The 26833-nt window shown below is 42.5% G+C and overlaps 2 protein-coding genes across 6 annotated transcripts in view; one reads left to right on the forward strand and one right to left on the reverse strand.

The window, feature by feature from the left end:
• Window positions 1-26833, forward strand: part of sdccag8 (SHH signaling and ciliogenesis regulator sdccag8) — a 103832-nt gene that overhangs the window by 54552 nt on the left and 22447 nt on the right. The window contains exons 18-20 of one of the 4 annotated variants that reach the window (XR_008078411.1): window positions 6137-6263; window positions 7805-7975; window positions 12562-12689. Coding sequence is in view for 2 of the 4 variants with exons in the window: in XM_035801115.2 (XP_035657008.1) it covers window positions 6137-6263; window positions 7805-7846 (169 nt within the window). In the remaining 2 variants the exon portion in view is untranslated. Of the gene's footprint in view, window positions 1-4750; window positions 5693-6136; window positions 6264-7804; window positions 11515-12561; window positions 12690-26833 lie in introns of those variants that run through there. The other 3 variants (XR_004829565.2, XM_035801115.2, XM_035801118.2) reach the window with 3 other exon arrangements.
• akt3a (v-akt murine thymoma viral oncogene homolog 3a) overlaps window positions 11608-26833 on the reverse strand; it is a 142602-nt gene continuing 127376 nt past the window's right edge. For both annotated transcript variants that reach the window (XM_052477995.1, XM_052477994.1), the window contains exons 10-14: window positions 26677-26805; window positions 22768-22982; window positions 22331-22418; window positions 20329-20431; window positions 11608-17894 (exon numbers count right to left, since the gene is read on the reverse strand). In XM_052477995.1, the coding sequence (XP_052333955.1) occupies window positions 17809-17894; window positions 20329-20431; window positions 22331-22418; window positions 22768-22982; window positions 26677-26805 (621 nt within the window). In that variant the 3' untranslated portion in view covers window positions 11608-17808. The remainder of the gene's footprint in view (window positions 17895-20328; window positions 20432-22330; window positions 22419-22767; window positions 22983-26676; window positions 26806-26833) is intronic.

The raw sequence follows: 26833 nt of genomic DNA on the forward strand, positions 1-26833 counted from the left end.
AAGAGTAGACTAGAGCTGGGTAAATGAAGAGAGTAGACTAGAGCTGGGTAAATGAAGAGAGTAGACTAGAGCTGGGTAAATGAAGAGACTAGAACTGGGTAAATGAAGAGAGTAGACTAGAGCTGGGTAAATGAAGAGACGAGACTAGAGCTGGGTAAATGAAGAGACGAGACTAGAGCTGGGTAAATGAAGAGAGTAGATTGGAGCTGGGTAAATGAAGAGAGTAGACTAGATCTGGGTAAATGAAGAGTAGACTAGAGCTGGGTAAATGAAGAGACTAGACTAGAGCTGGGTAAATGAAGAGAGTAGACTAGAGCTGGGTAAATGAAGAGAGTAGACTAGAGCTGGGTAAATGAAGAGAGTAGACTAGAGCTGGGTAAATGAAGAGAGTAGACTAGAGCTGGGTAAATGAAGAGTAGACTAGAGCTGGGTAAATGAAGAGAGTAGACTAGAACTGGGTAAATGAAGAGTAGACTAGAACTGGGTAAATGAAGAGAGTAGACTAGATCTGGGTAAATGAAGAGAGTAGACTAGAGCTGGGTAAATGAAGAGAGTAGACTAGAGCTGGGTAAATGAAGAGAGTAGACTAGATCTGGGTTAATGAAGAGAGTAGACTAGAGCTGGGTAAATGAAGAGAGTAGACTAGAACTGGGTAAATGAAGAGAGTAGACTAGAGCTGGGTAAATGAAGAGAGTAGACTAGAGCTGGGTAAATGAAGACAGTAGACTAGAGCTGGGTAAATGAAGAGAGTAGACTAGAGCTGGGTAAATGAAGAGAGTAGACTAGAGCTGGGTAAATGAAGAGAGTAGACTAGAGCTGGGTAAATGAAGAGACTAGACTAGAACTGGGTAAATGAAGAGATTAGACTAGAGCTGGGTAAATGAAATAGAGTAGATTGGAGCTGGGTAAATGAAGAGAGTAGACTAGAGCTGGGTAAATGAAGAGTAGACTAGAACTGGGTAAATGAAGAGCGAGACTAGAACTGGGTAAATGAAGAGAGTAGACTAGAGCTGGGTAAATGAAGAGAGTAGACTAGAGCTGGGTAAATGAAGACAGTAGACTAGAGCTGGGTAAATGAAGAGAGTAGACTAGAGCTGGGTAAATGAAGACAGTAGACTAGAGCTGGGTAAATGAAGAGAGTAGACTAGAGCTGGGTAAATGAAGAGACTAGACTAGAGCTGGGTAAATGAAGAGAGTAGACTAGAGCTGGGTAAATGAAGAGAGTAGACTAGAGCTGGGTAAATGAAGAGTAGACTGGAGCTGGGTAAATGAAGAGTAGACTAGAGCTGGGTAAATGAAGAGACTAGACTAGAGCTGGGTAAATGAAGAGACTAGACTAGAGCTGGGTAAATGAAGAGACTAGACTAGAGCTGGGTAAATGAAGAGAGTAGACTAGAGCTGGGTAAATGAAGAGAGTAGACTAGAGCTGGGTAAATGAAGAGAGTAGACTAGAGCTGGGTAAATGAAGAGAGTAGACTAGAGCTGGGTAAATGAAGACAGTAGACTAGAGCTGGGTAAATGAAGAGAGTAGACTAGAGCTGGGTAAATGAAGAGAGTAGACTAGAGCTGGGTAAATGAAGAGACTAGACTAGAACTGGGTAAATGAAGAGATTAGACTAGAGCTGGGTAAATGAAATAGAGTAGATTGGAGCTGGGTAAATGAAGAGAGTAGACTAGAGCTGGGTAAATGAAGAGTAGACTAGAACTGGGTAAATGAAGAGACGAGACTAGAACTGGGTAAATGAAGAGAGTAGACTAGAGCTGGGTAAATGAAGAGAGTAGACTAGAGCTGGGTAAATGAAGACAGTAGACTAGAGCTGGGTAAATGAAGAGAGTAGACTAGAGCTGGGTAAATGAAGAGAGTAGACTAGAGCTGGGTAAATGAAGAGAGTAGACTAGAGCTGGGTAAATGAAGAGACTAGACTAGAGCTGGGTAAATGAAGAGAGTAGACTAGAGCTGGGTAAATGAAGAGAGTAGACTAGAGCTGGGTAAATGAAGAGTAGACTGGAGCTGGGTAAATGAAGAGTAGACTAGAACTGGGTAAATGAAGAGACTAGACTAGAGCTGGGTAAATGAAGAGAGTAGACTAGAGCTGGGTAAATGAAGAGACTAGACTAGAGCTGGGTAAATGAAGAGAGTAGACTAGAGCTGGGTAAATGAAGAGAGTAGACTAGAGCTGGGTAAATGAAGAGACTAGACTAGAGCTGGGTAAATGAAGAGAGTAGACTAGAGCTGGGTAAATGAAGAGACTAGACTAGAGCTGGGTAAATGAAGAGACTAGACTAGAGCTGGGTAAATGAACGGAGTAGAGTAGAGCTGGGTAAATGAAGAGAGTAGAGTAGAGCTGGGTAAATGAAGAGAGTAGACTAGAGCTGGGTAAATGAAGAGAGTAGACTAGAGCTGGGTAAATGAAGAGAGTAGAGCTGGGTAAATGAAGAGAGTAGAGTAGAGCTGGGTAAATGAAGAGAGTAGACTAGAGCTGGGTAAATGAAGAGAGTAGACTAGAGCTGGGTAAATGAAGAGAGTAGACTAGAGCTGGGTAAATGAAGAGAGTAGACTAGAGCTGGGTAAATGAAGAGAGTAGACTAGAGCTGGGTAAATGAAGAGAGTAGACTAGAGCTGGGTAAATGAAGAGAGTAGACTAGAGCTGGGTAAATGAAGAGAGTAGACTAGAGCTGGGTAAATGAAGAGAGTAGACTAGAGCTGGGTAAATGAAGAGACCAGACTAGAGCTGGGTAAATGAAGAGAGTAGACTAGAGCTGGGTAAATGAAGAGACTAGACTAGAACTGGGTAAATGAAGAGACTAGACTAGAACTGGGTAAATGAAGAGAGTAGACTAGAGCTGGGTAAATGAAGAGAGTAGACTAGAGCTGGGTAAATGAAGAGACCAGACTAGAGCTGGGTAAATGAAGAGAGTAGACTAGAGCTGGGTAAATGAAGAGACTAGACTAGAACTGGGTAAATGAAGAGAGTAGACTAGTGCCAGCCGCACATCCCCAGGCCACAGCAGGGCCAGGCTCAGCCTGTGAGACTGGGCTTACCGTACGCTCCCCGCTCCTCGAGCTGAGCCGGTGTGCCGTCTGCAGGTTCCTCAGTACACACAGAGACACAGACACTAGGTTCCCCCCTGGAACATCGCTGTAGGCCACACAGCAGTGCTGCTCCACACTTTGTTATACAAACCTGAAGAGTCTCCTCTGTTCCACCGCTAGCCTCCATCCTGTAAACAAACAAACAAACAGCATCACCTGGGAACTTAGGCACAAGCTGTGGGCGACGGCAAGTCTCTGTTGCAGAGGTGTGTGTGTGTGTGTGGTGTGTGAGATTAAGTGTCCATAAGAGCGATAATCAGATTTTGCCTGGCTGGCTGGATGGAAGTGTACACATTGGAAGGTGCTTGTAAATCAAGGCACATTTGGCAGATCAGCTTCAAAAAGTTTGGTTTCATATTTAAAAAGTAAAAAGACAGATTGATAATTTGCTGTTGCTTTTAGGGAGTGTGTGTGTGTGCGCGTGTGTGTGTCTCTCAGCGCATCCGTCCTGTCTTCAGTTAGCCTGGGAGCCAGCAGATGGTGTCCTTTCACCAGGTCAGCGGGGAGGCCTGAGCTCGGCCATCTCTGCCATCCATCCACCCAACCAGCAGTGGGCAGAGCACAGGCAGCAGTGGGCACTGGCCAGCCAGTCATCCAGCCAGCCAGCCTGGGCAGGGGGAGAGCCCAGCGCTAAGCTGTATTAAAAACCTAATTAAGTTGTGTGCCAGTAAATGTAGGGCAGTTATTGGATTTGCTGCTTTGGCTGCTGGACGGGCCCCTAATTTAATCAGACCCCCATTGTGATTGCTTCTTCGGAGGAGGAGTTAGCCTTTTTCTTCAGTTTGAGCTTTAACCCCCCCCTTTTCAAGCTCATGCCTCACCCCTCCCCAGTGCTCTGGGTTGGGGTTGAGGCGCCTGGGTTGGGGTTGAGGCGGTGGGGCTTGGGGTTGAGGCGGCTGGGTTGGAGTTGAGGGGGCTGGGCTTGGGGGTGAAGACAAAGGTGGTTTTGGAGCTGGATTAAGGTCAGGAGGATTGTGTAATTAATAGGCTAATGTGTCAGATTGAAACAGCAGGGTTCCTGAAGTGGCGAGGTAAGGTGTTGTGTTGGTGAAAGCATTAGTTACAGAATTACACAACCTGTTTAAGTGGTTTAATACGCATGGCATTTTCACTGACATCTTAAAATACATCTTGGCTACCACTCTTGACTGCTGCTGCAGGTTGGCCTTTCACAAGAGTGCTGTTATAACAGGGTCATGACCTTTTATCACCTGAAGGAAATTCAAATTCCTCTGGAAAATGTAACAAAATTGATCATTTTTATGGGAAATGTTTTTTTAACCACTTTAAAATAATACCAAGGTCTCTACAAGAATTATGTTCAATTTCTTAGCTGCTCCTATTAACCGGCTTGTCTTGTGGCATTTCAAAATGTCCCTCACACTCCTATAGTACGTTTGCAGTACAGTACAGTCCAGCGTTATGTTCAGCACTCATTTGAATGATATGCAAAAACATCAAATGTCATCCATAATAAGAATGTTATTATGTCCATTTGATGGCCTCGTCATCACGACTCAAATGGCAGCAAGATGCATCATACAAAAGAGATTTTCATTACAAAATGTACCCGTTTTCAAAGTTTACCATCTAGACATCTCACTGCGTCAAACCTCTTGAAAACCTCTGAAAAGTCATTCTCCTCCCCCACGTCAGTCCTGTGGAGTGTTTCCATCCATGGCTCTGCGGGGCTCCGGAGCTGGGTGTCTAACGTGGCGGTGTCCTCCCTGCTGTGTGTCCGTGTGGGGGCGGGGGCCGGCTGACGCAGGCTGCATCCCCAGATCTGACAGCTCGTTGCCAGGCTCTGGAGGCCAGGCGAGGGGGAGGCAGCAGCTCCAGCCTCCAGCGCAGCAGGGCCTGAGCCCGGGACAAGCTGGCCAGTGCAGCCGGGGACGGGGAGGGCCAAGGAGGGCCCGCGTGCTCCAGCTCTCACGGGGGGGAAGCGGGGGCCGCCTGCTCTGCCTTCCTTCCCACTGCACAGACGGCACTGCCCCAGCCAGAAGGAGAAGGGCATCTGTCTCCCCCCTTCAGCAACAGCTAGAGGCCTCCCCTCGCATGGCGCCTACTGTGCTCAAGGAGTACATCCCCTCCCTGGGCACCCGGGCCCCTCCTCAGCTCCACCATGGCCCTGGCGACGTGCCCTCCTGTGGGATCTAGGACACTGGGACCTGACCTGGATCTCATCTGATCCAAGGACCCATGATGGTGGATAAACTATAGCCCATGGACAGTCAAATAATAAGCTATAGCCATCCCATTCTCACTACTCTACGGATAGCCTATCCTGTGTATAGCGGTCCACTTATGCTAATGTAAAGCATTCCTTGCGTGTGAGTTAGCTCTGTGTTATGGGGGAGGGGCCATGTTTAGTTGGGCTGATCTGATGTGTTTGTTGGACGTTGAGGGCCTCTCCAGCCTCAGTTGAATGGACCCTTTGTATTGGGACACACTGGGAAGAGGGAGGCCTCTTCTTCTGAGGGGTATTTGGCATTGTCTTGCCCCTTAGTTTTATAACTATACATCATATACCTCTGATGACAAAGATCATCAAATATATTTGCAATCTTTTTTTGTGGGTGAGAAGCAATATGAGTCCTCCATTTTGTGCTGTTGTCATGTGGTGTTGCTACAATGTTGTGTTGTCTTAGTCTCGCTTTATGTAGGTAGTGTCTCTCGTCATGATGTGTGTGTTGTCCTATATTTTTATTTTTAATCCTAGCCTCCACTCTGTCCCCGCAAGAGGGCTTTTGCCTTCTGGTAGGCTGTCATTGTAAATACGAATTTGTTCTTAACGGACTTGCCTAGTTTAATGAAAATAAAATAACTGGATCTGTTGCTCAATTCTATTATTTTTATCAATCTACTTTGTCTATCATATTAATCTTGTTCATCATACGTGTCGGAAAAGAATGTGTTGAATTGTACATTATACAAGGTGTTGCATTGACTACTGTGCTGTGTGTTCACTGTGTCTGTACTGTGTGTGTGTGTGTGTGTGTGTGTGTGTGTGTGTGTGTGTGTGTGTGTGTGTGTATCCTGTAGACTGCAGCAGTTGGACCAGCACAGTCAGTCCAGTGCCCAGCAGGTGATGGAGCTGCTTGCCAAACAGAACCTGTTGATGCAGGAGCGCCACCTCCTCACTGGAGAGATGCAGAACCTACGCATACAGGTACAGTCAGAACCATGGTTGTCATCTACACTGAATTTACTGTTCATCTCTATAGATGGTGCTGGGTACAGCTCACCCCTGCACCCGAACCACAGAGACGAGGCCACACTATCACTCAGAGAGAGGGCAAGAGTGAGTGAGAGAGAGCGAGAGAAAGAGAGAAGAAGAAGGCACACAAGCGCCACAACAGCTGGTAGCCAGGGCCGCACATCACGCAAGACTAGGCGCTCCACAGATGCTCTTCCAGATTGCTGCTAAAGGCGTGTCAGACAGAGAGGGAGAGACAGAGGCTGACATTCTTAAGAGCTTAAGGAGATGGAGGAGAGCCCTGCCGAGTGCCTCTGTTCTCAGCTGCTCTAATGCTGCCAGGCTGTTGTTTTTATCAGCGTTAGCACTTCTGGATTCCCCTCTGAGCATTACTCTAAGAACCACCAATGTGTTGCTGAACAGAACCGCACAGTCATTCCAAGATAGTGCCATTTGAGTCAATCTTAACTGAGTGCGAAAACCTGAATCAATACTGGCTGAGGCTCTAGTAATATGTGAACTCCAGCAATGTGTCCAGTCATGGCTCTACATTTTTTAAACAAATTGTATCACTGGTGCTCCCAACTTAGTTAGTTAGGAGCAACAGAAAATCCAGGAGCCCCAGAAAATCAGATGTTTTTTCTTCTTGGGCCTATATTATGAAGTCCAGCTACTGTTGAAACAAATGTTGTACCCTAGAGACTAATATGCAAACCTGTGAAGACATTTTTGATTATAAAATCTACAATGTTGATACAAATGCCTGTTATTGAAATTAGTCATTTTGGTAATATTAGGTTTTTACATTGAAAGTCACGTTTTATGAGTGATGACATGCAAGAGATCTGTCATTCAATCATTGCTCTCCTGAAGAAGCTGTCCCTTTTCCTTTTTTCTGTGCTCCCAAAAGTTTGGATATACTGAAGTTACCAGGTTGTTAATGAGGTAACATGACTGAACAACGTGTAAACAAATGATTAATGCCTTGTGACAGTTTAAGGTTAAATCTAGCGCTTAAGTGCAAGTAAATGAAAGGTCGCTGGTTCGAATCCCCGAGCCGACCAGGTGAAAAATCTGTTGACGTGCCCTTGAGAAAGGCACTTAACCATAAGTGCTCCTGTTAGTCTCTCTGGATAAGCGCGTCTAATAAAATGTCAAATGCGGCCTGCCATTGCTTCAGGGAAATAAAGAAGAGTAGTGGTGGTACTATGGGGTAACTTCTGAACGGTTTGGGATAGAAACAAGCCCTTTAGTCTATAGTAATGGTGCAACCACAACGGTAACAGATAGGGTTTTCTCTTGGGCACTCGGAAACAGCAGTACAGTGAAGCCTAATCATTACAACAGTCATTATCTGGCCAGTTGTTCTTTTTTTCTAGGCACTGGTCCTCCCAAATTCAAATTCCAGGTCGCACAGCCAAATATTTAGGAGGATATGCAGACAAAATAGTCCCAATTTAGAGGCCTGTGTCCAGGTGTGTTTTTGCTCTTTAATTTCCTCTTTGTTTCCCCAGTTACCTGCTGGTTCTAGGAGACCTGACACCTTGTCCACATGACATCCTCTTCATCTTGACTGAAGCACAGTGACAGTAAAAATCTGTCGTTCTGCCCCTGAGAAAGGCAGTTTTAACTCACTGTTCCCCGGGCGCCGTGGATGTTAAGGCAGCCCCTGCACCTCTAAATGCGTAAGACACATTTAAGTTCAATGCATTCGGTTGTCCAACTGACTAGGTATCCTCCTTTCCTTATAATGATGGTTTCCTACTGTAGAAATAGGGTATATGACCAATTCAGTTATTATTCTATAAAAATGAATGTGTGAGTGAAGACGCATGCCTCTCTCAGGTTGGTTTTGGGCCACATCCTGTGTATTATTTATACATACATGCAGAAAGTATTCAGACCCCTTGACTTTTCACATTACAACCCTGTTCTAAAATAGATTAAATTGTTATTTTTCCTCAAATCTACACACAATACCACATAATGACAAAGCAAAAACGGGTACAAAAATAAATAAATATCTATCTCTATATATCTATATCAACTCAGCAAAAAAATAAACGTCCTCTCAATGTCAACTACATTTATTTTCAGCAAACTAACTTAACATGTGTTATTATTTGTATGAACATAACAAGATTCAACAACTGAGACAAACTGTGACTAACAGAAATGTAATAATGTGTCCCTGAACAAAGGGGGGGTCAAAATAAAAAGTAACAGTCACCAGCTGCATTAAGTACTGCAGTGCATCTCCTCCTCATGGACGGCACCAGATGTGCCAGTTCTTGCTGTGAGATGTTACCCCACTCTTCCACCGAGGCACCTGCAAGTTCCCAGACATTTCTGGGGGGAATGGCCCTAGCACTCACCCTCAGGTCCAACAGGTCCCAGACGTGCTCAATGGGTTTGAGATCCGGGCTCTTCACTGGCCATGGCAGAACACTGACAATCCTGTCTTGCAGGAAATCACGCACAGAACGAGCAGTATGGCTGGTGGCATTGTCATGCTGGAGGGTCATGTCAGGATGAGCCTGCAGGAAGGGAACCACGATGGAGGAGGATGTCTTCCCTGTAATGCACAGCGTTGAGATTGCCTGCAATGACAACAAGCTCAGTCCGATGATGCTGTGACACACCACCCAAGACCATGCTGGACCCTCCACCTCCAAATCAATCCCGCTCCAGAGTACAGGCCTCGGTGTAACGCTCATTCCTTCGACGATAAACGCAACGCCGACCCTAACCCCTGGTGAGACAAAACCGTGACTCGTCAGTGGAGAGCAATTTTTACCAGAACGGTCCAGCGACTGTGGGTTTGTGCCCACAGGCAACGTTGTTGCCGATGATGTCTGGTGAGGACCTGCCTTACAACAGGCCTACAAGCCCTCAGTCCAGCCTCTCTCAGCCTATTGCGGACAGTCTGAGCACTGATGGAGGGATTGTGCGTTCCTGGTGTAACTCGGGCAGTTGTTGTTGCCATCCTGTACCTGTCCCGCAGGTGTGATGTTCGGATATACCGATCCTGTGCAGGTGTTGTTACACGTGGTCTGCCACTGCGAGGATGATCAGCTGTCTATCCTGTCTCCCTGTAGCGCTGTTTTAGGCTTCTCACAGTACGGACATGGCAATGTATTGCCTTGGCCACATCTGCAGTCCTCATGCCTCCTTGCATCATGCCTAAGGCACGTTCACGCAGAGTAGCAAGGATCCTGTTTTTGAGTCAGTAGAAAGGCCTCTTTAGTGTCCTAAGTTTCCATAATGAAGTGTGACCTTAATTGCCTACCTTGTCTTAATGAACATGCATCTGTGGAACGGTCGTTAATTGTTTATTGAACAAGCATGGGAAACAGTGTTTAAACCCTTCACAATGACGATCTGTGAAGTTATTTGGATTTTTACAAATTATCTTTGAAAGACAGGGTTCTGAAAAAGGGATGTTTCTTTTTTTGCTGAGTTTATATCACATTTTCTTAAGTATTCAGGCCCTTTACTCAGCGCTTTGTTGAAGCACCTTTGGCAGCGAATACAGCCTTCTTGGGTATGACGCTACAAGCTTGGCCCATTTGGGGAGTTTCTCCCATTCTTCTCTGCACATCCTCTCAAGCTCTGTCAGGTTGGATGGGGAGCGTCGCTGCACAGCTATTTTCAGGTCTCTCTAGAGATCCGGGCTCTGGCTGGGCCACTCAAGGACATTGAGACTTGTCCCAAAGTCATTCCTGCGTTGTCTTGGCTGTGTGGTTAGGTTCGTTGTCCTGTTGGACGGTGAACCTTAGGACCTCATACTGGGGCTGAGTGCACTGGAGTAGGTTTTAATCAAGGATCTCGCTGTATATTGCTCCGTTCATCTTTCACTCGATCCTGACTGGTCTCCCAGTCCCTGAAAATATCCCCACAGCATGATGCTGCCACCACCATGCTTCACCTTAGGGATGGTGTCAGGTTTCCTTCAGACATGACACTTGGCATTCAGGCCAAAGAGTTCAATCTTGGTTTCATCAGACCAGAGAATCTGTTTCTCATGGTATGTGAGTCCTTTAGGTGCCTTTTGGCAAACTCCAAGTGGGCTCTCATGTGCCTTTTACTGAGGAGTGGCTTCCATCTGGCCACTCTACCATAAAGGCCTGATTGGTGGAGTGCTGCAGAAATGATTGTCCTTCTGGAAGGTTTTCTCATGTCCACAGAGGAACTCTGGATCCCTGACCAAGGCCCTTCTCCCCCGATTGCTCAGTTTGGCAGAGCGGCCAGCTCTAGGAAGAGCTTGGTGGTTCCAAACTTCTTCCATTTAAGAATGATGGAGGCCACTGTGTTCTTGGGGACCTTCAATGCTGCAGACATTTTTTGGTACCATTGCCCAGATCTGTGCCTCGACACAATCCTGTCTCGGAGCTCTACGAACAATTCCTTCGACCTCACGGCTTAGTTTTTGCTCTGTCAACTGTGGGAACTTTATATAGACAGGTGTGTGCCTTTTCAAATCATGGACACTACATTGAATTTACCACAGGTGGACTCCAATCAAGTTGTAGAAACATCTCAAGGATGATCAATGGAAACAGGATTCACCTGAGCTCAACTTTGAGTCTCATAGCAAAGGGTCTGAATACTTATGTAAATATGGTATCAGTTTTTTTATTTTAAATGTGTAAACATTTATAAAAACATGTTTTCACCTTGTCATAATGTGTGTAGATTGACGAGGAACATGTTAATTTAATACATTTTAGAATAAGGCTGTAACAAAATGTGGAAAACGTCAAGGGGTCTGAACACTTTCTGAATGCCCTGTATGTGTGTAATGGGCAGCAGTAGAGGTAGGGTTAATGATGGTGCTGATGGCAGAGAGCAGGTCTGGGTGATCTCAGGACTCAGTGTGGGGAACATCTCTGACTGAGAGCACCACAGTGGAGAATGCCTCATGTCATGGATACTCATGGTCAAACACACTGCCTCAGCCATGCAGAAACAGCAGCAGCACAGCTCCACAGCCCTGCTGAGTGTGTGTGTTTAGATTCATATGAGGGTTTATTTCTATAGACAAAATTTGCATTTGGAATTACAGATTTGACCGTTTTTGTATTGTTCCTAAATAGTAATGTTTAATGTTTTTATATAGAGATGAGGTTTTTACATGGTAAAAGCTGCATGTTGTAGAATGTAATTTCAATATTTGATAAACTTCAGTTAAAATTCCAATAAATATTTTGCATAGTGTTGAAAATATTGCTCAATCTGAGTTATTGAGTGTGATAACTCTTTTTTTCTCATTGAGAAATACAGTATGACGAGTAGTCAGAAGTAAGTGACAAAGATAGCAGATTGACAAGGTGCTTTATTTAAGCGGTCTGTAAGAAGGAAAATAATGTGTATCCCTATCATATACATTTACGTGTAAAAATACTAAGGACGTACAGTGTACAAAAACACTTTCTTGCAGATCAGATAATTTTCACATCCTTATGGGTCCTATTCACAAGGGGAAAGAAAAGGTTTTGTATTCTTTAATGACAGGGAGTACTACAACTGTTCTCTTTACTGATGCTTCATCCCTTCTGCTTCAAATCCTTAACCACACGACTATCTCTTAACGTGGATCTAATGACAAGAAAATGTCAATGTCAAAGCTACATGGACATCAAATTAATGACAAGTTATTTTACATCGCTGTTGGATGAAAACCTCTAACTCCACTTTTTGCCTTTTAAATTGTTATTTTTTTTTACATGTATTGAAAGCAGTAAGTCCACTCAATGTACTCTGAACATTGACTCTAGGACCAATAAAATGTTTTTAAAATAGCTTCTGAAAGTTCATAATTGTATGTTCGTTAATGGGAAAATATGGCAGTTTTTAGTTTTGGAGATGAGGTTTTCATCTGACAGCGATTTGTTATTCAATAAATACTTTACAATTCATGCTCGTTCATAACACTACCAGGAGCAAGATGACAAGAAAATCTGTTGTAGACATTACAAACAGTAGCAGCAAAGTGTGTACACTGAGGTGTAAAATAGATTTATATATAGACCCTGCAGTTAGTAAGGATAGAACCCACATTGTCGTTGGTCGGATTCGAGGTGATCACACAGCTCACCCCAGACCTTTGACCCTGGAGATGGCCAACGGCACTAGAATGCTTCACCCAGTGGAACTGAACATCACTATGTTAATGACCCGCAGAAACAAAGCTCTGGGATTCCTAGGTGGATGTTCTACGTATCCTCCTCACATATAGCTACATTATTATTATTATTTTTTAAATCTGCAGAGTTCTAAATTGAATCGTTGAGACTGAGTGCAACTGCCAAGGTCCAACCTTCCCGTGGAACTGAGCTCTCTTAGAATAACAGGTAAGACATGTCCAGTAGAAAGGTAAGACCTCGTCAGTGTCACGCTGCTGAAGTTGTCTCCCAGCAGCCTCTCCTGGCCTTGTTATTATCACACTTCATTATGACAATATTTTAACAATAAACTCATTTAAGCATGGACTGAATGAGGGGACTGTGCTTTCAAGTAATCCTCTTGTTTTTCTTTAAAAGTATATAAAAAAAAGCGTAAGGTCAATTTTCAGTTCTCTGAAATCATAAAAGGAGCAATTTACATGAAAGCAGTTTTTATGTAAGAAAAACAAGCGTATTTTCGTTTTGGCCCGTACTGCCAATTGCCCTTGGTAGAGTGCACTGTAACGTCAATAAGGACATTAGCTTCCCCCTTGAAATTCCCTGTTCTCAAATATGTCCTTGTAAAAAAGGAATAAGACTGTTTTTATAAGTGCATATTCATATGGATGAAATTGAAGTATTGCCGCGTTCACGTGCAATCAGAAGCTCCTAATTCCCAGTGGGAAAATTCACTTGAATGACCCTCCAAGTCGGAATTACAAGTGGGAAACTCAGAGAAAAGGTTGTTCCCCGAGTTGCCACGTCTTACCACTGACCTTTTCAACCAAAAGATGACAACATACGTTTTTTTACAATAACCTTATCAATGTGAATAATGTAGCAAGTCTGACCATATTGTCAATATAAAGCAAGCTAGCCAACTTTATTATTAGCAATGTAGGCAAGCTTATTGGTTGAAGAATTGTTCCAACTTCAAAAGCACTTCTCTTTAACACAGTCATGTTGGACATCTAGGTTTCCTATTTCACACAAGCACCTGAAGCCAGCAATAGTCACAGTTCAGCCAAGCGAAATGTGACGTCTTCTGTGTCTGAAGCAGTACCACTAATCTCTCGTTATTAGATGCACATAACATAGGATGGTATCGTAGCGTCTGTCACGATTTCTCAGTTTGGAGTTTCCGTTAAGGGGGCCTAAGGGTTGGATTCAATCCGTATCGTTGAAGATCTGCGTTAAATTGTAAAGACAATTTCCGATTGCAGCATTTAACATGAATGCCGTTTCCACAATGCGGGAACATTGCCTTTACATTTAAAATCAAGCTTTAACGCAGATCTTCTCCCCCAGGGACATCAAGCATTTGACATAATAATGCAAGATTGTATTTCTTTGTGTGTCTTTGACAAATGGTGGAGAAAACAGAATTTCACAGAAAAAAGAATAGCAATGCCGAAAAGGCGAAAGACAGTAACTCTCCCTTCCTTCACCGACATCCATAATCAGCTGCAGTACTGAAGACCATAACATGACTGCTAAATACCCCAAAACATTATACTCAACCATATTCAATTCAAAAATAAAATAAACAAAACAAATTCAAGTTGTCCACTGATTTAAAACATTTTTTTTTAAATGTTTAAATAAAAATGATTCAAAATCACATTAAGCAATAAAAGCCTCTATTAATCATACATGGTGAAATGTTTCTTTTTTAGTCAAAACACATACCAGCAAAAACAAAAGGAATGCATCTTGGAAGACAAAGAGGAAAACTCAACCATAACAGACAACCACAAAACGAAAGCCTAGGGGGGGTTAGTGATCACAGCACAGTTGTTCAGTTTCTCTCCACATTCTTCTACGATACATTGGCCATATTAATAAAACAACAGGCTGACATTCAATCATGAACAATTAACTGCTAAGACAAATAATGTCTTTCTCATATTTCAGTCTTCTCTTATGAGAAGAGTTAACTTCCTACTTGTATCACAACTGAACAAGATTCACCATTGCTCATTTTGCAATATAATCTCAAAACCACACTTGTTCCATGCAAAAAAATATATACTTTCTCTAGTGGCTTAAATATGGACCAATCATGGCACACTTTTTGAAGTAATGGCCATCATACCTTTTCAATAGACTATATCGAGCCACCTCAAAATTAGTTCTACCAAACGACTACTCGTCCATTTATCAAAGCCATACCACAGTCACTTTCTGAACTAGTAATGTACAAGTATATTGTACTCATACAAAATATACTTCTCTCTTGCTCAACTTCCTCTTTTCCCTCTTATTGGACCCCATCAACTACAATGAATATAAGACCAATCATTCATCCTTTGGGAATGTGTAATAATCTGAGAAATGTCACTACATCTGCTTTGGTCTTTTTGGTCCACATCACTACATTCACTCTAACTCTTTTCATACCTTCACAGACAGGATATCTCTTGCTACAAAAATGGTTTGTCTTCTGCTCTGACATTAGCATGATAGGCTACGTCCTCCTTGCTTTGAAAACCACTGGTGGAATATACTGAACCTAAATTATATCACAAACATCTGAAATGGAACTTGAATGTAACCTGTAAATCAGGAATGTGTAAACTCTGATTGTCCTTTCAATGGATAATCGTAGGTCACATTGATGCTAAGCAAGGATAACTTATGACTAGTGGATAGGACTTGTGCCTTAGTGGTTCCCCTAGGAACTTAGTAGAATGCACAAGGTGCAATTAAATATTGGGTCGTACATCAGTAGTTTTCCTCTTGTCATTGTTAGACCTTAGAGACCTATTTATAACTTGTCAGAAATGTCCAGATCAACTAATGTTGTTTTAGCCCATTGATTATGTTGTAATGTTTGAGTCACTCATATGACATGAACACACATAAGACATGGCAGAATGTGTACAATTGAAGGAAACTAGCTTTAAAATAGCAAAACAATATATAGATATACAGAATGGTGTGTTACGTACCATTGAATACTATGGCTTTTCATCCACAGAGCTAACGTTACTGAATGTTGTACACTTTTAGAATAAATCAAATGATGCCAGTCAGCATAGAGTAAGTAGGTGGTTGACTTGACTATCACTTGAAGATTCCTATGCTGACTGTGGTACACTTCAATAAAATGATTGGTTATTGACTATTAGCTATGGTAAAACGGTAATACAACACCATAATGTTAACTACATTCTATGTAGCATTGAAGGCTGTTACAAGATCCCAAAGTAGTCAGACACAAGATAAAGTGAATTATACAGTGTGTATACCCTGGGAACATTGGTCACTGAGTCTATAATACTCATTACTTCTCCATCTATGCCTAATTCTTACAATCTCTTGACTTTAAAACCGTAGAGCCAATGAATATATTCCCTTTGTAAATGCTTAAGTTATTCATTCTAATGTCATATTTTTCTTGTTCTAAAAAGCAGCGCTAAAGAAAAATGCCTAAACATGCAGTGTGTTATTAAGCAACTAAAATGTAGTGAATTAGACTGAGGAAGCTTGTTCTGTGTCATTCTCATGTATTTACATGTATTACAGGAATGATCAGATGCTAGAAGACAACAGTAGAGTCATACCATTTGGAAAGGGAGTTGAAGCTTATGCAGCCCTTATATACTGTATGTGGAGAAGAGAACTTAAAGGTTTTAATACCACTTAGACATTCCAGGTTAGATGCCCGTGAAATGTAAAAGTCTTATGGAAAATATTTAATAATAATAATACCATGGTACTGATAAAACTCTTTAATATGCTGTCTGCTCTGTCTTTTTCATTGTCGTCATATTTTGGTAAGAGAACAAAGAAACAAACCAACAAAAAAAATATTTTTTTTTTAGCAAAAACAAAAACATGAAGGCTTTGCTTCTACATTCTTAAGCCATTATTTGAGGTGCCTTTTTCATCCAGAACAAAAGACTGGACATTAATCCTATAACAAGAACCGTTATACAAAAGAAGAACAAATAAATAAAACAGGAAGCCATTGCTGTGGTCCAAATCAAACAATACCAATACCTCCCTCTTGTCCCCATTGAATCATAGTTATACAGCATGTCCCCGGTCAGATAATTAAAATTCCTTCACCCTTCTTACAGGTTTAGCCCCACCCCCAAACCCCATTAGACAGTAAACAGCCACCATCTTGCATTTCTCATTTACATTTATACATTTTAGTTTTTGAATGCTTTTATTTTCTATGATGATATGTCTGAAATAAAGCTTTTCATAATTTCAGTTGTGGGAAGCATCTACCTTCAGCCAGATAACCCTGACACACATACCTAGAATGCTCTTCCTCTCATCCTCACTGTTAGACAGGTTGAGGTGAACCTTGCTGTTCCTGACAGCTAACGCACAGCTCGGATTCACAGGAGGTTACAGCCAACAATGCTGTGCCTTTAGGCTCCTTAAAATCTCTACACAGTACACAAACATTTACTCCCATTCATACATAACATTGGCAGAACAACATCCCAAAGTGTTCACACTATTCGAATGACTGATTTCACAGGCGAGAGGAGAAAGTAAAAATCACAGCTTATCAACAAATAGCAGACGAGACTAGAGTTTTACTGTTGCACACCTTAAATAAGGGACAAAATGACGTAACAGTGTAATATGTGAGACTACAGTCATAGTGTCCATGAGAAGTGGTGGTGGTTTGTATAGTTAGCGCTTGTAGCTTCACCTGCAGAGTAAAGATAGCAGTACCGGTGACCTGTATACTGAGGTGAAGACAGATTGATCTCTGTGTAGCCTGAGTGAACCGTTTTCTGGCAGTTTTTGACTTCTGAAAGCAAAAATCTCTAATCCTATAATTCTAATTCTATACACACAACACAGATGTTAGCTAACCAAACATCATCAAGAGAAGAATGAGGACCTTTGCAGATTATGACACAGCAAACAAATGGAGAATCTCCTGTGAATCTCGAGTTATAGTATACTGTCCTATGTGAAATGAGAATGCTAAAGACAGCAGCTCTCCCTACCAGGAATGTCAGTCTCCTACAGTAGATAGAACTGGATCGCAGAAGTCAATGACCAAGGGATCTAATGACACGCCACATAACACAGCAAACCCGTTTGCCCTCTTGAGTCAGTTTCAAGGCTTTAAAAGGAGCATTCCATAAGAAATGCACCTTTAACTGTTGGGAACTACCAACAGGGCTGAACTTCTGTCTAACCACACATGCAAAATCCCCATGAAAAAACAGACACATAAAACATACAGTGATGGATCTCCATGCTCACTATGGAATGACCCAAATGGAGAGAGGAGGGGTTAGCTCAGGCTAGGTTGGTTTTATACTGTAACCTTCCATTGGTACTGATGGTGGTGCAGTACAGTCTGGATACAGCGGTCATTCCCTCCCACTGGCCGAGTAGGAGAACTGGGGGAAGTGTGGTCTCCGCTCGTTGTCCATGCAATCCATCCCGTCTTCATCAACTGGGAGGGACAAACAGTACATTACTCACTTCAATCATGCAATTCAACCTTTTTACAGTGATTATATTTAAGCCTCTGATGCTCTAGTGAGCATGTTTAAGACCTATAGTCATTTAGATCAAGTGTTAACTGGCAATAGCAGACACCCTCGTCGCTGATGTTTTGGCACTGTCGGAGGTGTAACTGCGCTGGAGCTGTCAAATCGGTGAGCAGCTGCTCTTGTGATCGTTGTCACGAAGCCACACCCGTCCCACTCGAGTTAGAAGTTCATAATGAGAAGGTGTAGGCTATATAGAAATAATGATGCTCAAATTGAAAATCATTAAACAAAATAATGAGGATTTATATCAGCCAAATGAGGTGTAGATTACATCATATTTCAGTGTTCGAATTTGTAAACGACCCACTGGGCACAACACGTCATTTCAATGTGGATTATTGGGTAATATTTGGCTGAGCCGTTGATCAATGACATTACAACCTTCACTGAGTATACCAAACATTAGGAACACCCTTACTAATATTGAGTTGCCGCAGTGGCTTCTTCCTTGCTGAACAGCCTTTCAGGTTATGTCGATATAGGACTAGTTTTACTGTGGATATAGATACTTTTGTACCTGTTTCCTCCAGCATCTTCACAAGGTCCTTTGCTGTTGTTCTGGGATTTGCACCTTTTGTACCAAAGTACATTCATCTCTAGGAGACAGAACGCGTCTTCTTCCTGAGCGGTATGACAGGTCTGTGGTCCCATGGTGTTAATACTTGTGTACTATTGTTTATACAGATGAATGTGGTACCTACAAAGTACCTGCAAAAATCACTGAAGCTGGAGAGTCATATCTCCCTCTCTAACTTTAAGCACCAGCTGTCAGAGCAGCTCACAGATCACTGCACATAGGCCATCTGTAAATAGCCCATCCAACTACCTTATCCCCATACTGTTATTTATTTGATTTATTTTGCTCCCCAGTATCTCTACTTGCATATCTATAACTCGTTTTTAATTGCTATATTGTAATTATTTTGCCACTATGGTCTATTTATTGCCTTCCCTCATTTATTCTACCTCATTTGCACACACTGTATATAGAATTTTTATATTAATAATATATGCCATTTTAGCAGACGCTTTTATCCAAAGCGACTTACAGTCATGTGTGCATACATTCTACGTATGGGTGGTCCCGGGAATCGAACCCACTACCCTGGCGTTACAAGCGCCATGCTCTACCAACTGTGCTACAGAAGGACCACTAATATTGTATTATTGACTGTATGTTTGTTTATTCCATGTGTAACTCTGTGTTGTTTGTGTCGCACTGCTTTGCTTCATCTTGGCCAGGTCGCAGTTGTAAATGAGAACTTGTTCTCAACTAGCCTACCTGGTGAAATAAAAAATAAAATAAAAAACCTTCAGGCGTTTGGAAATTGCCCCCAAGGATGAACCAGACTTGTGGAGGAGGCCTACCATTTTTTTATGAGGACTTAATGGAAAAATCTAAAGAAATCAGTTGTGTCAAGCAAAGAGGCACTGAGTTTTAAGGTAGGCCTTGAAATACATCCACAGGTACACCTCAAATTATGTCAATTAACCTATCAGAAGCTTCTAAAGCCATGACATAATTTTCTGGTATTTTCCAAGCTGTTTAAAGGCACAGTCAACTTATTGTATGTAAACTTCTGACCCACTGGAATTGTGATACAGTAAATAAGTGAAATAATCTGTCTGTAAACAATTGTTGGAAAAATGACTTGTCATTTACAAAGTAGATGTCCTAACAGAGTTGCCAAAACTATAGTTTGTTAACAAGAAATTTGTGGAGTGGTTGAAAAACTTTGTTTTAATGACTCCAACCTACGTGTCTGTAAACATCCGACTTCAACTGTATGTTTACATGTGCAAACATTTCTAAAAAACAGTTTTTGATTGGTCATTATGGGGTATTGTGTGTAGATTGATTTTATTTAATCAATTTTAGCATAAGGCTGTAATGTAACAAAATGTGGAAAAAGACTAGGGATCTAAATACTTTCCAAATGCACAATAAATGTTTTGTCTTGTCCATTCACCCTCTGATTGGCACACAATCTGTCTCAATTGTTTCAAGGCCAAAAATCCTTATTTGACATGTCTCCTCCCCTTCATCTATACTGATTGAAGTTTAATTTTAGGTCGAATTCCAGGAGCCGTTTGTTAATCTGACAGCCCTAACGCAGCAGTTCCACCTCCAACACTGCTAAAACAACTGCTATGCGGCTGTCGGCTAGCGTGGCCCTGATACAATCTAGACCCAAAATAAAACATGATCGTCGAACATATGGAACGACACTGTTATACCACTTGCACATCTAACATAGCCTGAGTAAAGTGTCAAGTGACAGTGTCTCACCTTTTAAACATTAGCAAAAAAGAATAAGAAAAAGTTTCACTCACATTTTTCAGGGGGAGTTATTGTAATTGTCTGTGCCGTGAATTCTTCGTCAAAATACCTGGTATCTGTCTCTGACGACACCTGAGGTTTGAAGGGCGGTATCAGCTAGGTAGGAGGGGAGGGAAACACACAGCACTTGTGTCACAGAGGTGTTGCAGCACACAGGCAGGACTGGAGGCAACGAGTTTACACCTCCCACAATGCATTTCACCTCCCTCTGCTACCAAGGTTGCATCATCTTAGGTGTGCACTGTGTCTGTGATGGTAAAGCACTGACAGAACAAGGATAACTTTCCTCTATCTAGACAGTGAGTTAGCAAACTATGATCAGGAATGCATACTGGTGAGGGGAGGAAAGAGTAGGAGTCCTGTAGGACTCTCAACATGATTCTACAATATGAATGTGTACATACAGTGTGGCAAAAAAGTGTTTAGTCAGTCACCAATTGTGCAAGTTCTCCCACTTAAAAAGACGAGAGAGTCCTGTAATTTTCATCATAGGTACACCTCAACTATGACAGACAAAATCAGAAAAAAAAAACATCCAGAAAATCACATTGTAGGATTTTTTAATGAATTTATTTGCAAATTATGGTGGAAAATAAGTATTTGGTCACCTACAAACAAGCAAGATGTCTGGCTCTCACATACCTGTAACTTCTTCTTTAAGAGGCTCCTCTGTCCTCCACTCGTTACCTGTATTAATGGCACCTGTTTGAACTTGTTATCAGTATAAAAGACACCTGTCCACAACCTCAAACAGTCACACTCCAAACTCCACTATGGCCAAGACCAAAGAGCTGTCAAAGGACACCAGAAACAAAACTGTAGACCTGCACCAGGCTGGGAAGACTGCAATAAGTAAGTAGCTTGGTTTGAAGAAATCAACTGTGGGAGCAATTATTAGGAAATGGAAGACATACAAGACTACTGATAATCTCCCTCGATCTGGGGCTCCACGCAGGATCTCACCCCGTGGGGTCAGAATGATCACAACGGTGAGCAAAAATCCCAGAACCACACGGGGGGACCTAGTGAATGACCTGCAGAGAGCTGGGACCAAAGTAACAAAGCCTACCATCAGTGACACACTACGCCGCCAGGGACTCAAATCCTGCAGTGCCAGACGTGTTCCCCTGCTTAAGCCAGTACATGTACAGGCCCGTCTGAAGTTTGCCAGAGAGCATTTGAATGATCCAGAAGAACATTGGGGGAATGTCATATGGTCAGATGAAACCAAAATATAACTTTTTGGTAAAAACTCAACTCGTCGTGTTTGGAGGACAAAGAATGCTGAGTTGCATCCAAAGAACACCATACCTACTGTGAAGCATGGGGGTGGAAACATCATGCTTTGGGGATGTTTTTCTGCAAAGGGACCAGGACGACTGATCCGTGTAAAGGAAAGAATGAATGGGGCCATGTATCGTGAGATTTTGAGTGAAAACCTCCTTCCATCAGCAAGGGCATTGAAGATGAAACGTGGCTTTGAAGGAGTAACGAAGGAGTGGCTTCGTAAGAAGCATTTCAAGGTCCTGGAGTGGCCTAGCCAGTCTCCAGATCTCAACCCCATAGAAAATCTTTGGAGGGAGTTGAAAGTCCGTGTTGCCCAGCAACAGCCCCAAAACATCACTGCTCTAGAGGAGATCTGCATGGAGGAATGGGCCAAAATACCAGCAACAGTGTGTGAAAACCTTGTGAAGACTTACAGAAAACATTTGACCTCTGTCATTGCCAACAAAGGGTATATAACAAAGTATTGAGAAACTTTTGTTATTGACCAAATACTTATTTTCCACCACAATTTGCAAATAAATTCATTAAAATCCTACAATGTGATTTTCTGTATTTTTTTCTCCTAATTTTGTGTGTCACAGTTGAAGTGTACCTATGATGAAAATTACAGGCCTCTCATCTTTTTAAGTGGGAGAACTTGCACAATTTGTGGCTGACTAAATACTTTTTTGCCCCACTGTATTATAGAACTGGTATTACAGGCATTACCTTCTTATCATAAACATCATGCCACTCGATTCCAGTAAAGAAACTATGTCCCATGATTTCTTTAGCATCATCTGGACCTCCTCCAAGTCTGTGAAAAGTAAGAACGCCACAAATTATTCAAAGGTTTGTCTGCCACCAAGACATTAGTGTTACAGTACTTTGAATTTGATGAATAGATATTATTGACTTGAAGCTTTTTAAAGTTAGCAGGGTTGGGGTTAACTGAGTGTAAAATTGAATTGACCTCAAACTGATAGTTTAAATAGCACTAGTGTATAGTCACTTCCAATGGGGCATTATTGGATGGTGAGCAGTGCTGCTTGGAGTCTGGCTGTCCAGGGTGTGTATGGCTGTCCAGGGTGTGTATGGCTGTCCAGGGTGTGTATGGCTGTCCAGGGTGTGTATGGCTGTCCAGGGTGTGTATAGCTGGCCTATACCTTTTGTTGGGGTCCTTTATGAGTAGTCCTGACAGCAGTGACTTGGCGTCTGACGACAGCGTGCGGGGGAACTTGATGTCCTCCATGAGGATGAGCTCAAACAGCTTCTCGTGGTCCTGGTTGTAGAAGGGCAGCCGACCGCACATCATCTCATACATGACCACGCCCAGGCCCCACCAGTCGACCGCCCGGCCGTAGTCATTGTCCTCCAGCACCTGGACAGACACACAGATCATGGAATAAGAACATATTATTAATATGAACTGTATGGTATCCCTATGAGACAGGCACTAACTCCTCTATTCAACATTGCAGTTCAGAGGAACAAACTGCTGCAAACTGGTCCAATCACCCCTGCCAACAACACACACACGAAGCACATCAACTTTGTTATTTCGCCAAGCGTTTTACATAGAACCGACTTTTGACGCAAAGTTGGTTAACAAACGACCTGGTGGACATTTGACCCTTGCGAGTTTCTGTTTCTAGGTCCAGCTGGTTTACTATGACTAACACAAAGCCCTATTCCACGGTACGGTGTTCCTGTAACATGAGAACCCAACAGCATCATGCAGTGGCATCACTACATAGACTGCGATGGCTGTCACTCTGCTGCTGCTGCGTGTCACAGATGCCCCTGTTGGCCAAGCCAAGTGGCTGGCGCCGGAGGCCCTACCTGGCACGGGCAGACAGGAAACGCTCCTGGATGGACATAGAGGGCCTCGCCATCATGATGTGACCCGCTGGTTCAAGGGCAGCCCCACCAGAGAAAGAGAGGTGGATACCTGGCTACGGGAAGCATGGAGCCAGAGGAGCCACGGCTGAATCAAAGCCTTCTATCTGGGCTGCTGTCCTAATACACAATCAACCTGCTCTTCTCCTTCCCCTTCTCTTACATCGTCTTAGGTGTGCTGCCGTTCACCTTGTTGAAAAAGCGAGGGAGGAAGAGAGATGGAGGGAGTACAGGCTCCATTTCAGACCGTCGCTGAGGAAAGGCCTAATTAATATGACTACCTAACGACAAGTGGCGCTGGAGAGAGGCCAGTTAAGCATATGCTCTGAATCTCTAGAATAATAATGTCTTGTCTCTAATCTTAATGGGAAGTAGAACCTGGACGTGTCAACGCAATGATCCTCCTCCGCTGTCTTAAAGAGTAGTCCTAACCAGAAAATATAAACCAAGACATCATGAAAAACTCCAAAACAACATTCTGAATTTCTGCTGATCAAGGATATGTTTTGCCATTTAGATTATATTGAAGAAGACAAGGAGGACCTGATCCTAGATCAGCACTCCTACTCAAGATGCTTTATGAATACAGGCCCTAATCACTAAGAATTCAGTTAGACTGAACTTTAAATGACTGAAACAAGTTACTGTGTTTGTACACTACATGTAATCCCAAAAAGCTGAGAATTATCAAACTAAATAACACTGGAAGCAAATTGCTGGTAATAACACGTATTGAGCTTATCAAGACGGGCAACCGGCTGGATGGAAATCGGCATCACTGAGAGAAACAGTGGTACAGTCAAAGATGAACTATTCATGGGTTTGAACATAATGCTGGAGGGATAACACTGGATTACCAAGTAAAAACCTGAGGAGGAATGCTACCACGCACAGCAGATGGAATATCCTTCCCCCCTCATCAAACCAAAAGTTAGGAGAAAAAAAGAGTTACATGTTTAATGCCATTTCATCACCTAGGGCCAGAGGTGTGTGTGTTTGTGTGTCTGTACATATGCATGTGTGTGTGCAGGGAGAGCTGGGACTGGGAGTTTGTCCTGGGACTGTAACAGGAGCAGCTCGGGTGCAGGCAGGGATGCGATTAATACACACAGAGCCAGTTGGGGTCCCCCCTGTTCCAGAGCCACAGGCAGAGAGGCAAGCCTGGAGGGGAGGAACAGGCCCCGTTCGGACAGCCATGTGGCGGGGCTGCTGCTCCCAGGACTGACTGGGGCCCTTGGCAGGCTTGGCTGGGCAGGGACAGAGAGAGAGAGCCTTTGGCTCCACCAGCCCAGTTACCCAGCGGGGCACAGGGAACAAACACACAGCTCCGCCCGCCCAGCCTGCCCTAGCGTGTGTACACACACACATAAAGAAACATAATAGTCTAAATGTACATATACACATGGTGCATAAATGTGCATTGAAACACTACAATATAAACAATTTAATGTTATTACTGAGTTACCAAATCATTTGGTTATATCTTCCCAAAAGTATTTAACCTGCACATTTTTTTACTTTGTAAAAAATACATGCATATGAAAATGAGAAAGATGTCACTGAGTTATTTCAATAAGGCTAAAGTAACCAAAACTAGGAGAGTATTTGTACAAAATGTATTAAGAAAAAATATTTTTGGTATTCTCATTTGCCCTCTCTAAACAAGGCAAATCAAATAGTTTTTCTTTTTATGTATGTGTAAAATATATCTAAATGTCATTTTTATAACCCCCAAAGCATTGGAATATTTTAACTTCCCTCTTTTAAATCCCAGCTACTTTGCATCTCTGGAACTTGGCGCTGAGTGTGTTCTGTTATTTTTACACCAGTGCGGCGGTATAGATTTCCAGGTTTCCCAGCCACCTTCTTCCAACCTCCCCCATCTGCCACCATCTGCCTCTATTTAGCATGTACTTTTTTGTGCAATCACATACTCTTGTGAAAAATAACCAACACTCAAATCATCTCCTGGCACAGCGGAGGGCCTTAGCAAAACAAAATCCAGCGCCAAATTGTCCTCCATACTTTTTTAAGTGGGATCTATGCCCCCCTCTATCCCATGCCTTTCTTCCCCCACCCGACCCACAGTCCTCACTCCTCTGCACTTCATAAATATGCATTGTAGTAAAAACCTGACACCATAACGTTGGTTATGTTTAAGCACTGGTTAAAGGAAAAAAAATGTTTTGCAATGTGGTAAGTTTTTAAATGTTTTTTTTTGTCATTCAGAAAGGACACCAAATACTTGTTATTGAGTTGTAAAATATTGTACATCTACTTTACTGTTGTTAATGACCAAAATATAGCAGTTCATTATTGAACATTAAAGTGACTACTTAAAGCTAGAATCTGCAGTACCCCACCTCCGTTTTGGTGGAAAGCTGAGAGATGTGCCAGGGAAGATGCAACCATTCTAAAATTCATATACAGAGCTATGGATGCAAGTACCCTCCTTGAGCTTATGAGGATATACAGTGTTTGTTTACATTTACATTGTTTACAAACATTGGAGTAAAACCAGTTTAGATTTTGGGTTCTGATGGGGTTTGACAATTCAACTAAGTTCATGAGCCATTTATAAGTTATATTGTTCAAGAATCAAAGAGCATACATCATTCATTTATAAGTCCAAAAATGGATGTAACAACTAAACATTCTAGCTTTAAATAAAGAAAGATCAAACAAATTGGCCAATGAGAAATCACAGCAGAACGGTGTTTGATATAACTAGATTCCTCAATTTCAATCTTACAACTTCACACATCCACTTGTTTGTCAGCCTGGCGCCAGGGACAGTGTCTCCTATAGAGCATGTGAGGGGGTTTACATTATGCTCACTGTGAGAGGCAGTGTGAGTCCCAATGGCGTCATTAGCTATGGGACTCTGCCATGAGGATGATGTAAACCTGCTGCCATAGCTGCAAGCATTATTTGGCAGATTATTCTTAAAGTCTTGGCCATAAATAGGCTACAGTATCTCAATAGACTGGTTTTGTAGTGGGTTTATGATGTTTAGTTCTAAATCAAAGTGAACTGGGGTACACAACTATAATAAGGATGTAGACCTAATACAATTGAGTTCTAAAGCTCGGGTGAGTTTTGTACTGTATGTCAGGGGTTTGAAGGGGTGAATATACCAGACAGGGGTTGTGTGTTTAGAAGGGACAGTACTGTACCTCTGGAGCTAGGTATTCCGGCGTTCCACAGAAAGTCTTCATTGTAGCAGCATCTGTGATTCCTTCCTTGCAGAGCCCGAAGTCTGTGATTTTGACGTGTCCGTCTTTGTCGAGCATTAGGTTCTCCAGCTGCAGGGGAAAAGGAAACAACTTTGAA

Source organism: Oncorhynchus keta, chromosome 24 (assembly GCF_023373465.1).
Source record: "Oncorhynchus keta strain PuntledgeMale-10-30-2019 chromosome 24, Oket_V2, whole genome shotgun sequence".
NCBI lineage: Eukaryota > Metazoa > Chordata > Actinopteri > Salmoniformes > Salmonidae > Oncorhynchus > Oncorhynchus keta.